We start from the raw sequence: 16,903 nt of genomic DNA, 5'->3' as shown, positions 1-16,903 counted from the left end.
TTTACACTCTCTTCTCTCTCTCTCTCTCTCTCTCTCTCTCTCTCTCTCTCTCTCTCTCTCTCTCTCTCTCTCGTGTGTGTGTGTGTGTGTGTGTGTGTGTGTGTGTGTGTGTGTGTGTGTGTGTGTGTGTGTGTGTGTGTGTATGTGTGTGTTCCTAAAACTGTAAGTACAGCCTGCTCAGTCTGTATGTTACATTGTGTATGTATGATATCAGGGTTAACCACTTGGTGTTAGATAACCATTGGGGGCTTTTTTCCTGGGAAAGGCTATTCTCCCGCTCTTTAGCATTCCTTAGTTGCCTGTACTTCTTTGCCCAGGCTTGGGGGCCTTGTGAGATTTACCCTTCTGTGTCAGCGTGCCTGCTGGTGTTGTCTTTGTTTGGGTCCATGCTGTTGGAGTTTTGCACCTTCCCTACCCTTTCCAGACACGATCTCAGCAGATCTCCAGTGACTCTGGCTCTTAGTATCGTCTGCCCCCCCCCCCGCTCTTTCGCATGTTCCCTGAGCCTTAAGTGCAGGAGTTGGATCTGCTCAGCACTGCCTTGTCACTTGTCCTCTGCGTTCGGATGGCAGGACAGACACTTCCGTCTACATTGTAGTCTTCTGTAATGGCTGCCATCTGTTGGAAACTAAGTTTCTTAATGATGGATGAGAGGTACTTATGTCTGGGTGGATAGCCATTTTTCAAATGAATAACCAGTTTTCAGATACCGAGGCCCAGGAAATAAGGAGACCCTGCTAAGGTGAGAGGGAACGTCAGAGAGAGTCCACTGCTGACGCCTCCACTGGCCTGTGTGTCAGTTTCAGGTGACTTCGCAGTGGAAGTTAGGAAGGAAGGGTGACTCCAGACTCGATTTCAGGTGTGGCTCTTGTCGCTGGAAAAAAGCAAAAGAGAAGACTCTGCCTCTTGGCAGCAGGTACAGAAGCCCAGGGCTGGTGGCTGGCAGCCATGCCTTTAGTTCCAGGACTGGGAGTCACAGGTGGTGTCTCTGAATTCAGAACAGCCAAGGCCATGTATTAAGAGCATCTCTAAAAAAAAAAAAGAAAGAAAGAAAAGAAAAGAAAGGGCTGGGCTATGGTGTTGCACACCTTTAATCCCAGCACGCAGAGGCAGGCGGATCTCTGAGTTCCAGACCAGCCTGGGCTATACAGAGAAACCCTGTGCTCAAGGGGCTGGGGTGGAGGAGAGAAAAGTGACTAAAGCGTTACCACACGAAAGACTATAAGTCTGTTCACAACTTACTGCTGACAACAGGCAGTAAGACCTGAGTGGGTAACAACCAGGCTTCAGTTGTTAGCAAACCCAGTTAGTGCTTGAGCGCCATCCCTCTCTGCAGAAGAGAACCCTGCTGAGGCATTTGAAGTTGCACACACACACACACACACACACACACACACACACACAAAATGTAAAAAACTACAAATAAAAGGTTTTTAGTTTCTGTTAATCCTGAAAAAAAAAACTCAGGCTTTTAAAAATTTCATGTATCTGAGTGTATGTATGCCCACTACATGCGTGCCTGGTGCCCTTGGAGGTTAGAAGAGGGTGTTGAGTACTCCAGAACTGGGGTTCCAGGTGGTTGTGAAGTGCCGTGTAGGTGCTGTGAACCAAACCCATGTCCTCTGGAAGAGCAGTAGTTACTGTTGCCCTCTGAACTATCTTTCCAGCTCCAACTTCAGCTTTACAAACCAAAGCAGAACATTCTAGGGCCTGAAAAGAAATACAGTAGAGGGTACAATTTACCTTTTTTAAAAATTGCATTTGTTGGTTTGTTGTGCTGGAATCAAATCCCAAGCCTCATGCTTGCTTGGCAAGCACCTTGCCACTCACTGAGCTATGGCCCTAGCACAGCACTCATTTTTATTTTAATCTTACTATTTTCTCTCTCCCTCCCCCTCCCTCCAACCCCCCCCCAGGGTTTCTCTGTGTAGCTTTGTAGACCAGGCTGGCCTTGAACTCACAGAGATCCACCTGCCTCTGCCTCCCGAGTGCTGGGATAACAAGCGTGCTCAACCTCACCTATCTTAATATAGTCTCTTAAAAAAAGTCTATAGAAGATGTCAGCGCATAAAAGGCAGCCAGGTAGGGAATGAAGGATAAACTATTACCCTGTGACCATGCACTGGATCAGTAGTGAAAAGAATTCAAGTTCTTGCTTCTGTAGTGCTAGGAACTGAGCCCAGGCCCTCACTCATACTACGTAGGTGTTCTGCTGAGCTACTCCCCATCCCCAAGTCTGGCAGTTAATTACATTCTACCAACTGGAAGTTCTAAATCGGTGCTGTCAGACCTTCAAGATAAGTAAATAGCTTGTCATGGCTCGGTGACACTGGAGATGCCCCTTTTCTTGGTGATGCCAGCACATCTGATGGAGTGAAACATTACTGCCTAAGTTTTTTCCAATTCAACACTTTTTTTGCCCAATACATTTTTATGCAGCCCTCAGTATACAGCTATATGAAATAGGTGTACAAAGCAAGTGTTTGTTTGATGGTAAATGATAAGAAAATTTGTTTTTAAATGACTGGTATGCGTGTAGTTTTACCATTTATGAGAGAATAGAGATTTGCATATTGAGATGTACGTACTTGTTTGCTTTCATGTAGAAGAATCTGGGCTGAATTTTGAGACTGTAGGACCTGAAGCATCTTGGATATTTTTCCCTAGTGAAATAACAGCAGATTGGTGTGAGCAGTAAAAATGCTGCATTAATAGCATACTGTAGATGCAGATCTGAGATCACCCAGGCAGCGTTTGCTGGGTTTGTGTGGCACCACAGTGTGTGTGGTCCCGAGGGTGTGATACAGTGTGGAGAAGCTGCGGAAACACCCCGGGAGGGCTCGCTATGAGTTTGGCTCTCAGACTGATTTTCAGTTGTTGGGATTCAGAAACATTTTTTTTCTAATATATTTTTTTATTTAAATTAGAAACAAGTTTGCTTCACATGTCAATCCCAGCTCCCTCTCCCTTCCCTCCTCCCTTGCCCCTTCACCAGCTCCCCCCCCAATCCCCACACCATTCCCCAGGGTGGGTGAGGCCCTCCGTGGAGATCTTCAGAGTCTGTCATTTCATCCAGGGCAGGGCTTATGTCCAGGCAGAGAGAGCATCCCTCCATGTAGAATGGGTTCCCAAAGTTCATTTGTACACCATGGTAATACTGAGCTACTACCCAAGGCCCCAAAGATTGCCAAGGCCTCCTCACTGACACCACATTCAGGGGGTCTCAGTCTGGGGTCCAAGAGCTCCCCCTTGTTCAGGCCAACTGTTTCTCTGAGTTTCACCAGCACGGTCTTGACCCCTTTGCTCATCGCTCCTCTCTCTCTCACTGGGTTCCAGGAGTTCAGTTCAGTGTTTAGCTGTGTGTGTTTGCCTCTGCTTCCATCAGTCACTAGATGGAAGTTCTAGGATGGCATATAAAGTAGTCGTCAATCTCATTATCAGGGATGGGCATTTAATTTAGTCTATTATTGCTAAGTTTGCCAGTTGGCGTCATCCCTGTAGATCTCTGGAAATTTTACTAGTGCCAGATCTCTTCTCAAACCTATAATGACTCCCTCTATTATGGTATCTCTCATCCCTCTCTCCTCTATTCTTCCCCCAACTCAACCTTCCTGCTCCCCCATGTCCTCCTCTCCCCTTCTCTTTTTACCTTCTCTTCCTCCCCTTCCCTCTCCCCTCCCCCCATGCTCCCAATCCACTCAGGAGATCTTACCTCATTCTGCTTCTCTGGGGTACTATGCATATCTCTCTTGGGGTCCTCCCTGTTTCCCATACTCACTGGCACTGGGATTGTGTGCTGAGACTCCCCTGATCCATGTCTAAAATCCATACATGAGTGAGTACTTAATCATGTTTGTCTTTTTGTGACTGCGTTACCTCACTCAGGATGGTTTCTTCTAGTGCCATCCATTTGCCTGCGAATTTCAAGAGTCCATTGTTTTTTTTTTTTCCTCCGCTCAGTAGTACACCTTTGTGTAAATGTACCACATTTTTTTCTATCAACTCTTCAGTTGCTTCCAAATTCTGGCTATTACAAATAATACTGCTATAAACATAGTGGAACATACATCCTTATTGTATAAATGTGCATCTTTTGGGTATATGCCTAAGAGTGGAATTCCTGGGTCTTGTGGTAGGCTGATTCCCATTTTCCTGAGGAATCTCCATACTGATTTTCAAAGTAGCTGTATGAATTGGCACTCCCACCAGCAGTGGAGGAGTGTTCTCCTTTCTCCACATCCTCTCCAGCATAAACTGTCATTGGAGTTTTTGATTTTAGCCATTCTGATAGGAGTAAGATGATATCTCAGAGTTGTTTTGATTTGCATTTGCCTGATGGCTAAGGATGTTGAATGCTTTCTTAAGTATCTCTCAGCCATTTTAGACTCCTCTGTTGAGAATTCTCTATTTAGTTCTGTATACCCCACTTTTTAATTGGATCCTTTGGTATTTTGGAGACTTGCTTCTTGAGTTCTTTGTAAATTTTGGAGATCAGTCCTCTGTCAGATGTGGAGTTAGTGAATATCTTTTCCCATTCTGTGGGCTGCCTTTTTGTCTTGTTGACTGTGTCCTTTGCCTTACAGAAGCTTCTCAGTTTCAGGAGGTCCCATTTATTAATTGTCAATGTCAGTGTCTGTACTACTGGTGTTATGTTCAGGAAGCAGTCTCCTGTACCAATTCGTTCAAGGGTACCACCCACTTTCTCTTCTAACAGTTTCAGTGTGGCTGGATTTATGTTGAGGTCTTTGATCCATTTGGACTTAAGTTTTGTGCATGGCAATAGACATGGATCCATCAGTAGTCTTCTGCATACCAGTACCCAGTTATGCCAGCACCATTTGTTGAAGATGCTTTCTTTTTTCCATTGTATAATTTTAGCTTCTTTGTCAAAAATCAGGTGTTCACAGGTGTGTGGGTTCATATCAGAGTGTTCAGTTTGATTCCGTTGGTCTACATGTCTATTTTTGTGCCAATACCAAGCTGTTTTCAGGACTCTAGCTCTATAATAGAGCTTGAGGTCAGGGATGGTGATGCTTCCAGAGGTTCCGTTATTGTACAGGGATAGTTTGGCTATCCTGGGTCTTTTGTTTTCCATATAAAGTTGAGTATTGTTCTTTCAAGGTCTTTGAAGAATTGTGCTGGGATTTTGATGGGGATTGCACTGAGTCTGTAGATTGCTTTTGGCATGATTGCCATTTTTACTACATTGATTCTACCAATCCAAAAGCATGGGAGATCTTTCTATTTTCTGGTGTCTTCTTTAATTTCTTTCTTTAAAGATTCAAAGTTCCAGAAACATTTTTATACTGCCAGTTTTCTGCAGCCTCCAAAGCTGGTACCAGAGTTCCGCCTCACCTTGTTTCCTGGTGGTGAGATCCAGTGGCCACAGCCGCTGTGTGTGTCTGTCTGTGTGTGTGTGTCTGTGTGTGTGTGTCTGTGTGTGTGTGTCTGTGTGTGTGTGTGTGTGTCTGTGTGTGTGTGTGTGTCTGTGTGTGTCTGTCTGTCTGTGTCTGTCTGTCTGTGTCTGTCTGTCTGTGTTGCTTCACCTTTCCTGTCTGCTTGCTTTGGGACTGCAGGTTCCCTGCTCACACCGTCTCTTCAAAGTTGACAGGATTACACTGCAGAGAAACCAAGGTTTCCCCGGGTTGTCTTAGCCTCTCTGGAAGGCCTGGCCATGAACCCCTCCTGCCCTCTGTGAGCCCCTCCTAGAGTTCTTTGAGCTGATTTGGGGCCTCCAGTGTTCTGGTGAAGGACCTCAGCCAGAGGGCACGGGGCCTGTCACTCAGGCAGTGTCTCCTCCCTCCCTCTCTTCCGGCCCAGGTGTTTACGAATGATAAGGCGGAAGCGTACGTGAAACTCACAAGCCAGTACTTGTTTGCGAAGAACGTGCGGTCTCTGCTCCACACCTACCACTACCAGCAGATCTTCCTTCATGAGTTTTCCATGGCCTATACCAAATACGTTGGAGAGACACTGCAGCCCAAAATATACGGCTACAGCAGTGTGGAGGAGCTGTTGAGGTCCATCCCGCAGGTGGGTGTTCTCCTGAGCTTCATAGCGATATAAGGTGCCGCCAGAGTTCTGCCCGATAAGATGAGTGATTTTAGTGTTTCTCGGTGACTTTCTGACCTTTATTCCTGTGCGCCAGGTAAGTAAGTCTCAGACCTTCCCCCTAGAAACGTGCTCAGTGGTCACCTAACCAGATAGGACACTTAAGCAGATGACCTAAGTAGAGATGGCTCCAGCTGCATGCTATGCTCCCTCCTTCCCCCCTTGGTGGGCATGAAGGATGCACAGGCAGGGCCCGCTTTTGAGCACGGCTGTGAGTCACCACGTGACAAGGAGGCGCAGGCTGTCGTGGCAGGTGAGGCGGCACGCGCAGATGAACGGTCAGCAGCTATGAGAGGAAGTGAGACCGTACCGCAGTTCTTAGAGAGATGGTGCACAGGATCCTGACTGCTGCCCAGGCACAGGAGGTGTCAGTGAAGGATTGAGCTGGGTTAAAACACACGTGAGCACTTGTAGTCAGATTCTAAAACCCAGCATATTCCAAAACTTCTGGATCAACGTGACACCACAGTGGACAGTACACCCTGACCACCTGTGACGAATTGCAGTCAAAACACTTTTTACTGGGGAAACGAAACACATCAGAAGCACCTTCAGGCTACGTGTATACAATACTTAGGACAGGCAGATGAATTTCTAGTGTAAGTTCACCCAGACCCCAAATTACCCCGTTAGGCATATACAGACACTCCCAAATCCCAAACCCTTGTGATTCCAAGCTTTAGAGACGGAGGGTACTCAGCCTCTGATGACCCAGTAGAAAAATGCCTGGAAGCTGAGGACAGGTTTGGAGAGCTCTCAGGTGGGGATGCCTGTGACCACAGCCTACTCCCACCCTGACCTGGCTGAGGTGGGGAGCAGAACCACCAGATCAGAGCTACTGCTTTCCCTCAGGATCAGCAGTTAGTTGAAGAGTCTGAGAGATGCCATCCTTTGAGATTGAGTTCAGTTTCTATTAGAAATGTAAGTTCTCCCATATGGGAAGTTTCTGGACTTGAGTCCCAAAGCTATGGTAGGCATTACTGAAGAGTCGTAAGTCCTTTTAACCCTGTGTCTTGTGAATTCTGGTTGCTCATCTTTTTCTGGGATGGAGGTGTGTTTCTGTCCTTTTTAAAGCTTGTAGAAAAGCTGTTGAGTTCTGACGCTGCTGTGTGAGAAGCAGGGACAGAAGCCCCACCCTCCTGAGTGTCCTGTCCTCCTCTCTCCTGAGTGTCATGTCCTCCTCTCTCTCCTGAGTGTCATGTCCTCTCTCCTGAGTGTCCTGTCCTCCTCTCTCTCCTGAGTGTCATGTCCTCTCTCCTGAGTGTCATGTCCTCTCTCCTGAGTGTCCTGTCCTCTCTCCTGAGTGTCATGTCCTCCTCTCTCTCCTGAGTGTCATGTCCTCTCTCCTGAGTGTCCTGTCCTCCTCTCTCTCCTGAGTGTCATGTCCTCTCTCCTGAGTGTCCTGTCCTCCTCTCTCTCCTGAGTGTCATGTCCTCTCTCCTGAGTGTCATGTCCTCTCTCCTGAGTGTCATGTCCTCTCTCCTGAGTGTCATGTCCTCTCTCTCCTGAGTGTCCTGTCCTCCTCTCTCTCCTGAGTGTCATGTCCTCTCTCCTGAGTGTCATGTCCTCCTCTCTCTTCTGAGTGTCATGTCCTCTCTCCTGAGTGTCCTGTCCTCCTCTCTCTCCTGAGTGTCCTGTCCTCCTCTCTCTCCTGAGTGTCATGTCCTCTCTCCTGAGTGTCCTGTCCTCCTCTCTCTCCTGAGTGTCATGTCCTCTCTCCTGAGTGTCCTGTCCTCCTCTCTCTCCTGAGTGTCATGTCCTCTCTCCTGAGTGTCATGTCCTCTCTCCTGAGTGTCCTGTCCTCCTCTCTCTCCTGAGTGTCATGTCCTCCTCTCTCTCCTGAGTGTCATGTCCTCTCTCCTGAGTGTCCTGTCCTCCTCTCTCTCCTGAGTGTCATGTCCTCTCTCCTGAGTGTCCTGTCCTCCTCTCTCTCCTGAGTGTCATGTCCTCTCTCCTGAGTGTCCTGTCCTCCTCTCTCTCCTGAGTGTCCTGTCCTCCTCTCTCTCCTGAGTGTCCTGTCCTCCTCTCTCTCCTGAGTGTCCTGTCCTCCTCTCTCTCCTGAGTGTCATGTCCTCCTCTCTCTCCTGAGTGTCATGTCCTCCTCTCTCTCCTGAGTGTCATGTCCTCTCTCCTGAGTGTCATGTCCTCTCTCCTGAGTGTCCTGTCCTCCTCTCTCTCCTGAGTGTCATGTCCTCTCTCCTGAGTGTCATGTCCTCCTCTCTCTCCTGAGTGTCATGTCCTCTCTCCTGAGTGTCCTGTCCTCCTCTCTCTCCTGAGTGTCATGTCCCCTCTCTCCTGAGTGTCCTGTCCTCTCTCCTGAGTGTCATGTCCTCTCTCCTGAGTGTCCTGTCCCCTCTCTCCTGAGTGTCATGTCCCCTCTCTCCTGAGTGTCATGTCCTCTCTCTCCTGAGTGTCATGTCCTCTCTCTCCTGAGTGTCATGTCCTCTCTCCTGAGTGTCATGTCCTCTCTCCTGAGTGTCATGTCCTCTCTCTCCTGAGTGTCATGTCCTCCTCTCTCTCCTGAGTGTCATGTCCCCTCTCCTGAGTGTCATGTCCTCTCTCCTGAGTGTCATGTCCTCTCTCCTGAGTGTCATGTCCCCTCTCCTGAGTGTCCTGTCCCCTCTCCTGAGTGTCATGTCCTCTCTCCTGAGTGTCATGTCCTCTCTCCTGAGTGTCATGTCCTCCTCTCTCCTGAGTGTCATGTCCCCTCTCTCCTGAGTGTCCTGTCCCCTCTCCTGAGTGTCATGTCCTCTCTCCTGAGTGTCATGTCCTCCTCTCTCCTGAGTGTCATGTCCCCTCTCTCCTGAGTGTCATGTCCTCTCTCTCCTGAGTGTCATGTCCTCTCTCCTGAGTGTCATGTCCTCTCTCCTGAGTGTCATGTCCTCCCCTCCTCGTCCACTGCTTAACCAGGTGTCTGTCTTTGCGCAGGTGGTCTGGATAAAAGGACACGGTCATAAGAGAATTGTGGTGTTAAAAAACGACATGAAAAGTAAGTGAGCCCATTCATCCGTCCATCCCCTGACTCCGTCGTGGTTTCTCACTGACCTTCTCTCTGATGGATGCTCTTTCCTCTAGATCAGCTAAGCTCCCTTGGCCTTTTCCCTGCCAGTCATGACGACCAGCCTGCAGTCAGCAGGCAGCTCCTGGAGGTGCCGGAACCCCTCAGAGCATCGGAGCTCCAGCTCAGAACAGGTACTAGGTACTGGCAGAAAAGCAACAAAGTAGGGAGAGCCTTGAAGCTCCAGAAGGAGGCTTGGGGTGAGACACCTGCAGGGAAGAGGACAGCAGGCGGTTTCATTCAGGTGACACCGCCATGAAACAATTAGATGCTGTTCATTTCTGTGTGTCTGAGTATTTTGCCCTCGTGTAACTGTGCACTGTGTGTGCCTGCCTGGTGGCTGAGGGGGCCAGAAGAGGGCCTGGGATGTCCTGAAACAGGAGTTACTGACGCTTGTGAGCCACAGTGTGCCTGCCGGGACCCAAACCCAGGTCTTTGCGAGAGTAGCAAGGGCTCAAGCTGAGCATCCCTCCAACCTACGTACTCCCCCTTTCCTAGTGCATTTGGTGTGCAGTTAGCAACAGATCTACATGTGGTCGTGTTGAATGATTGGCTAAGTGCGACTCTTACAGAATCCCAGCTCTGTTTGCTCTCTTCTGTAAAATGACCATTTAAAACTGTGGTGACAGAAGGAAAGAGCCCAGCCCCAAAGACCTAGACAGATGCCAGGAAGGGTGGACAGAGGAGGATGGAAGGGTGGGTGACTTCGTGCGACGCTCTCAGTAGGATTCTGCTGAAGCCTGCTCAGCATGACAGGTACCGAGGTTGGTGGGCTGTGCCGAGCCGGGTCATTGGGGCTCTTGCCAGACTAGATTTGGAAAGGACCCAGCACACATGCCTGGTGAGGAAAAGGGCTGAGACCCGACCACGGGTGTGACATACAGCGGCACGGAAGCGCTCTTGTAGGTAACTGAAGGACAGCTGTATGCAGAAGCCACTCCAGAGCCTGCAGACTTGACCCCACAGCTGACTGTAGAGGGGTCGCACCCAGCACCGAGAACCAGGAGGATCTCTGTGCTTAGAGAACAGCTGTTCCCGGCGTCTGACACTGATTCCTGCCCTGGCTCCTTCCACTGCCCCAGCCTTCAGCAGTGGTGTTTCTCCTCCAAAGGCCCTTTTCCAAAAAGGCCTCTTGAGAGCGCAATGCTCTTTTTAAAATTTATTTAAATTAAAAATGATCTTATTTTACATACCAATCCCAGTTCCCTCTCCCTCCCATCCTCCCACTCCTCCGAGATCAGTGGTTTGTTTTGGTTTTTCGAGACGGGGTTTCTTCTTTCTTAAATTTACTAATTTTTGTTTTATATGCGTTGGTGCTTTGCTGTGGGTGTCAGGTCCTCTGGAACTGGAATTACAGACAGTTGTGAGTTGCCATGTGGGTGCTGGGGATTGAACCCAGGTCCTCTGAAAAAGCAGTCAGTGCTCTTAACCACTGAGCCATCTCTCCAGCCCCCGAGACAGGCTTTCTTTGTGTAGCTTTGTAGACCAGGCTGGCCTCAGACTCAGAGATCCACCTGCTTCTGCCTCCCGAGTGCTGGGATTAGGGGGTTGCACCACCACCGCCAGCTGAGACCAGTGCTCTTAAGAACACAAGTCTTCAGCAGACTGTTGGCTTGGTATATTGTTTTTCAGGGTTCTCCTGATAATGGCTTTGTTGTTGTTGTTTATTTCATATGTATACACACATAACGAGTGCTTGAATCCTTCATGCTGACTTACATATATAATATATACATATATAAAATGTATGCATTATATATGTACACACACAATGAATGCCAGAATCCTTCATGCTGACTTCTGGGGCTGAGGCAAGCCTCGGGGGCAGACCTTTGTGCCCATGCTGACTGAAGCTGCCTGCCTTCTCTGCAGGGCCCAGCCAGATGGAGCAGGAGCTCCTGCAGCTGACCAGCAGCTCCCCTGTGGACCTCCTCTGTGCTCCTGTCCCTTCGTGCCTGCCACCCCCTCAGCTAAGACCAGATCCCGTCATCCTGCAGTCTGCTGATCTCATCCAGTTTGAGGAACACCCTCAAGAGCCTCTGGGTAGGTGACACTGTGTGCGGGGTACTTGTCTGTGAATTTAGCCAATGACCCATGATGCCAGTGTAGAAGGTGCCTGGGGGACAACAGAAGGTGACACTGTTTCAGGCAGACAGGTACTTGTGCTGCTCACTCAGGCGCTTCCTCTCCTCGCTGGGCTTTGACTAAAAGGATGAGTAAGTCAGGGCGTACACATCAGGATGTGTAAACAGTCTGAAGTTGAGGCCAGTGTCACTGGGCTGTGGAAGAGCATTGGAATAATGAGTCCTAGCTCGGGTCCTCTGGGACTTCTGACCTTCCCACAATGTCTGAGGTTCAGCTGCTCCTCACACCACACCTGTCACCTGCTACACAACCTAGGGCTTTAGAAAGTTGCTCTGAGAAAGGCAGCTATGGTTTGAGGCCCTGGAGTCTATATCCTGTGACCTGAAAGGCAAGAAAACTGACTGACCTTTTTTATTGTTGTTGTTTTGGTTTTGTTTGTTTGTTTGTTTGTTTTTCCAAAACAGACAGGGTCTCACACTGGAACTTGTTTTGTAGACCAGGCTGGCTTTGAACTCACAGAGATCCACCTGCCTCTGCCTCCTGAGTGCTGGGACTAAAGTTGTACGCCGCCGTGCCTGGCTGAAAGTTGACCTCTTAACATCCTAACTTAGGGCCAGCCTGGTGTGAGGTCCATTCAGTTTTCTTACCTCACTTAGGATGGTTTTATTTTTTATTTTATTTATTTATTTATTTATTTAGTTTTGGCTTTTTCGAGACAGGGTTTCTCTGTGGCTTTGGAGGCTGTCCTGGAACTAGGTCTTGCAGACCAGGCTGGCCTCTAACTCACAGAGATCTAGGATGGTTTTTTTCTAGTTCTATTTGCCTGCGAATTTTAGTATGTCATTGTTTCTTACTGCTGAGTAGTGCTGGTAAACGGAGTTCTTAACTGGTCTAGGTAATAAAAGGCCAGAGTCAGATGCAGAGGGAAACGCTGAGAGACCAGAGAGAAGGAGCGGCCACAGCACACCTCACCTCCTAGGCATCTCAGCAGACAAGAGAGGGACACTGTTTCTGCCAGGCTGTCTCGCTTCCTGCCTGTCTGTACAGACCTCCAGGCCTCTACGGTTAGCCAGTGGCAAGCTCCATTCCCTGACCCCCAGACAGGCTTATTTGTACAAGCAAGATATCACCATAAGAGTGGGTAGGTGCTCACTCACTAAGGTCCCTGCTGCCTCGGAAAGTTCACATGAGGCCTACGAGTCTTTGGTCACCAGAGGAGGACTGAAGGATCAGAGAGTCTTAAGGAATAAAAACTAGCCTGTGATAGGTAGCCAAACACGACCTGTCTAAAATTTGCAATCCAAAGAGAAGTGATCTGTCATTTATAAATATTTGACTTTTTGTGACATACTATTGGCCACGTAGCTAATATCTAAATTGTAACATTAAATGTGATATTTCGGTGGTGGGTTTGCTTGTTTTGGTTTTTTCGAGACAGGGTTTCTCTGTGTAGCCCTGGCTGTCCTGGGAATTGCTTTGTAGACCAGGCTGCCCTCAATCTCAGATCCGCCTGCCTCTGCCTCCTGAGTGCTGGAATAAAAGGCGTGCGCCACCACAGTTAGCTTGTTTTGTTGTTATTTGAGACAGTGTCATGGCATGTAGCCGCAGCTGGCCTGGAACTGGGTATCCTGTCTCAGCGTCCTGGGGCTGAGATAACAAGCCACCTGGATCTGGTAGGATTTTAAAAGCCTTTGTTTTATAACACAGATGAACTGAAAACCACTACTTATGAGCCCTAGAACTAAACGTGTTTACTCTTCTGACTTTCTAGGAATTGTTTTGAACCAAGAAGACAAGGCTGAAGTCCCAGTTCCAGGGAAGAAGGGGGAGACCCTGCCCTGCTCCTGCTCACCTTGCAGCCTGGCGTCTGCCCCTGCCCCTCCCAGCTCCTCCGTGGAAGCCCCCGAGCCACTCTTCAGCAAGGACACAGTGGGAAGCCCAGCCAAAAAGCAGCCCAAAAATAGAGTCAAATTGGCAGCCAACTTTTCCTTTGCTCCTTCAACCAAGCTTTAACTCCCGTTTGAACACAGAATTAAGTTAGGATGGGGGGATAAGAACCTGTCTGACTCTACACACACAACTGGGCTTAAAAACCTCATTTTCTGTCTTGACCCCAGAAGCCACTTTTATGGAGGGTCCGTCGGGCAGTGTTCCTTTTGAACTTCCAGATGAAATTTTTCTTCCTTTGTCCATCCCCCCTCCCCCAGTTATTTGAAAGGCCTTTGTTAAGGAATCCATAAAATATTTACCAAATGTTCCTAAATTATTATGAAATGTGGTTGGTGGGAGGGAGTGAGTAGTGATTATCACTCAGCAGCAAGTGGCTTAACTCCCATTGAGCAACCTCCGTCTTTTGCTTAGGCAAAAGGTGTTGTGGTTATTGGAGGAGCCAAGCACGTCCGTGAGCCTATGGGTCGGTCACACCCATAGCGGGGTGACGAGTGAGCATCAGGAGAGCCGCTTTCAGGCTGACGTAGGATGGTTCCTGGTCTCCAGGTGACGTGTTGGTGTGCCTTGTTTTTTTATTTAACTATGTCTGTGGTCGACCAGTGCGGCTTCATCCCAGTTTTTAAAATGCGTCCGTTTGAGATTCCATTTAGGAGCTTTCTAGAGAGTTTCCCGCCTCCCTTCTCCGTCCATCCCAGTTTGCCAGGGGTCAGGTTAAGGAAAGGACATGGTCTCGGTGTCACGCAGCTGCAGTCAGCATTTGAATGGCGGCACACATTGCTATGTGTTGAGAGGTGGTGCTGGAAAGAGTCTAGTTTTGTAAACTATGCATCGGATGCATAACTTGTAATCAGCTGAGTGTCGGTGCCTTGTGGGCTTGATACCATCTCCACAGGAAGAGACTGCAGTTCTGTCTAGAACGTGAAGGCCAAGGTTGCTCAGCCTAACCTTGTTGTTGTGATTTTAAAGTTGGCTGTAAAGCTGGGAAGCCCTGCGTGTGAAGATCTGTGTCCATGTTAGTTCTTGTTGTCTTTTAATAGCGTCTGGTTTTACTGTTACTTCTCGCTATTGGAAGCACATTTGGGTTTTTGTGTTTGTGGATTTTTTTTGTGTGTGTGGTTTTTTTTTTTTTTTTTTTGGTCTTTTTGTTTGTTTTTTGTGGTGTCTGATGTTGGCTGTTGGCATTTGGGAAAAGCCAGCCTTTGTGGGTACCGCCCTGTGGAATGACCTTCTCTCTGGGTGCCTGAGTATCTGCTTATGAGTAGCCTCTCACCCCTGCTAGAGAGACCTGACATTTACAATAGGTTGTATTTGTTGAGCAAAAGAGGCGGATCCATTCATAGAGCAGAAAGAACCCATGGGCCCACAGTCTTCTACTAATTAGATGGTTTCTTTGATGGCAAGTGTTTATATTTTGTTTTTTTCTAGAAAGCCAGAAAATGGATTCTGATTTTGTAGCCAGCATTTTGATATAATGTCACAAAATTAAAGGCTCTAGAGAGATTTTTTTCTTACCAACTGGGTTTTTGTTGCCAAAATGAAGCTAGCGACTCCCAGTTCTCAGCACATGACACACCCAAGATGGACCTGCACTAGCAATGCTCTGCGGGCTTGCCACACTCTGCAAAGCCTGGAGGTACTTCCTGTGCAGGTCAGCGGCACTTCCTCTTCAAGACCTCATGGCAGGCACTTCCTCTGCAGAGTTAGAACACAGGAAGTAAAATGGCGCACGTGCAATTTCTGTAAGACTTTTAAGCAATGTAATAAAGTTAGCGCTGAGAACATGAGCTGCCTTTATTCACAGACATTCTAAGGATAAGCTTGTCTGCTCAGACTTCAGGTTTGCAAACGCAGAAGCGACTGTGAAGTCTGAAAACACCACGTGTCACTAAAGTCACTGGAACCATCTCCCAGGTCAGTTTGTTCTGTGGGCAACAAAGAATAGTTGTGTACGGTGAATGGACGTACCTTTGCCATTTGCTGGAGTTGCCCACGCGTCCGGGATGAGTGTGGCCAACCATTGCTGTGTAAAGATAGGAAAACTCAATGGGAGCACATTGAGTCTGTGGTGTGCCCACAGTGGTCTGTCTAGTCACTCTTTACCCAGAGGCTTGGACGATACGCGTGGCGTATGCACGTGGAGATGATGGGACTCTTTCTGGGTGGAAAGATGAGATTCGATCTGTCTGTTAAAAAAGTTATCACCAAACCCCCCACACACACCCTTTTTTTTTTAATTTTGTGATCAGGCTTGGGGGACAAGATGTTTTTCTTAACCGTCTACTTTGTTTGAACAGCACCCCCCAACCCCCCACCCCCGTGGTTCAAGTGCTGTTTGTGTGTTGGGACCAAACAGATGTCAATAAACTTTGTGAGCAAGCATCTGTAATGAGTGATCTTGTTTGTGGGGCCGGATTAAAAAACAGTCCAGTTTTAAGCATTACAGCTCAGAAGGAGAAGGCACCCTGGCAGTCACAGAGTCATACCGCACAGCCAGCCTCACACAAGACAGTTGCTGGGAGGGAAAAAGGCAGGAGGGTGGCTGCCTCTGCTCAGGAAACTGGTAAGTGAACAGGATACAGGGCTTTATAGAGTTCCTCAGGGAGAGGGTGGGGTTTCGTGGGATTTCCTGTCCAGAGATTGGGCTCTTTATTCTGTAGGCTGGGGGCTGGGCCCAGCAGTTAGAGTGTGCTGTGGGTGGGGACTGGCCGCTTGTGTGGCTTGAGGGCCTCGCGCCAGTCTGCCCTCATTTTGGGTGGCCTCAGCTTTTCACCCCTCCTGAAATGCTGAGTGTGTAAGCCAGAGGTGCGGGTAGCTCGGCATTCATGAAACCCTGGTTCAAATCCCAGCGTCATATAAAATAATTGGTCATTTTAGGACTCTGGAGGCAGAGGCAAGAGGATGGGAAAGTCATGTCAGCTACATGGCAAACTGTAGTCCCGCCCAGAATACATGTCAGCTACATGGCAAACTATAGTCCCCCCAGAATACATGTCAGCTACATGGCAAACTGTAGTCCCGCCCAGAATACATGTCAGCTACATGGCAAACTATAGTCCCCCCAGAATACATGTCAGCTACATGGCAAACTGTAGTCCCGCCCAGAATACATGTCAGCTACATGGCAAACTGTAGTCCCACCCAGAATACATGTCAGCTACATGGCAAACTGTAGTCCCGCCCAGAATACATGTCAGCTACATGGCAAACTAGTCCCGCCCAGAATGCATGGGGAGAGCTGGTGTGGCATTCAGGGGACTGCGGGGGCTGAGACAAGGGGCTGGCTATTGGTCCCGTGTAAATACAACCTGTGTTTTCCAGCCCTGCTTTCTGCTCCCCATGTGGGGAGTCAGGATGGAGTCTGGGCTGTTCTTGGAGACATTGGCACTTCCTGTTTGTCTGGTTTGTGCTTCCTGACAAGGTGCTTTCCCAGTAAACACGTCTAGAAAGGAAGCACCTCCCTCGCAGGCTCAGCTGTGAGTCTCCTCACCCTATCCTCTTCTGGGAAGAGAGACAAGTTGCTTCTCAGTGTTTGGGAGAGTCAGTGTTACAAGCTCCAAAAGACCACTGGGCAGTGCCTTCCGAACACCTTTCAGCCCCGCAGAGTTTGCAGGAAAAGTTGAGGGAGTTGGAGAGATGGCTCAGTGCGTCTGGTGCTGGCTGCACTAGCGTGAGAACCTGAATTCCCCGGCGCACACCTAA

The 16,903-nt window shown here is 48.6% G+C and overlaps 1 protein-coding gene across 5 annotated transcripts in view; it reads left to right on the top strand.

Annotated features, from left to right (window-relative positions):
• Positions 1 to 15,583, top strand: part of Marf1 (meiosis regulator and mRNA stability factor 1) — a 50,906-nt gene extending 35,323 nt beyond the window's left edge. For 4 of the 5 annotated variants that reach the window (XM_021231376.2, XM_040733428.1, XM_040733425.1 and 1 more), the window contains 5 exons: positions 5,821 to 6,033; positions 9,040 to 9,100; positions 9,187 to 9,303; positions 11,042 to 11,212; positions 13,026 to 15,583. In XM_021231376.2, coding sequence (XP_021087035.2) covers positions 5,821 to 6,033; positions 9,040 to 9,100; positions 9,187 to 9,303; positions 11,042 to 11,212; positions 13,026 to 13,267 — 804 coding nt within the window. In that variant the 3' untranslated portion in view covers positions 13,268 to 15,583. Of the gene's footprint in view, positions 1 to 5,820; positions 6,034 to 9,039; positions 9,101 to 9,186; positions 9,304 to 11,041; positions 11,213 to 12,841; positions 12,928 to 13,025 lie in introns of all 5 variants that reach the window. The other variant, XM_040733427.1, reaches the window with a different exon arrangement.
• The last annotated feature ends 1,320 nt before the right edge of the window (positions 15,584 to 16,903 follow it).

The sequence above is a fragment of the Mesocricetus auratus genome, unplaced genomic scaffold, assembly GCF_017639785.1.
Source record: "Mesocricetus auratus isolate SY011 unplaced genomic scaffold, BCM_Maur_2.0 Super-Scaffold_100031, whole genome shotgun sequence".
NCBI classification, from domain to species: domain Eukaryota; kingdom Metazoa; phylum Chordata; class Mammalia; order Rodentia; family Cricetidae; genus Mesocricetus; species Mesocricetus auratus.
This window is presented reverse-complemented; position numbering and strand designations above follow the sequence as displayed.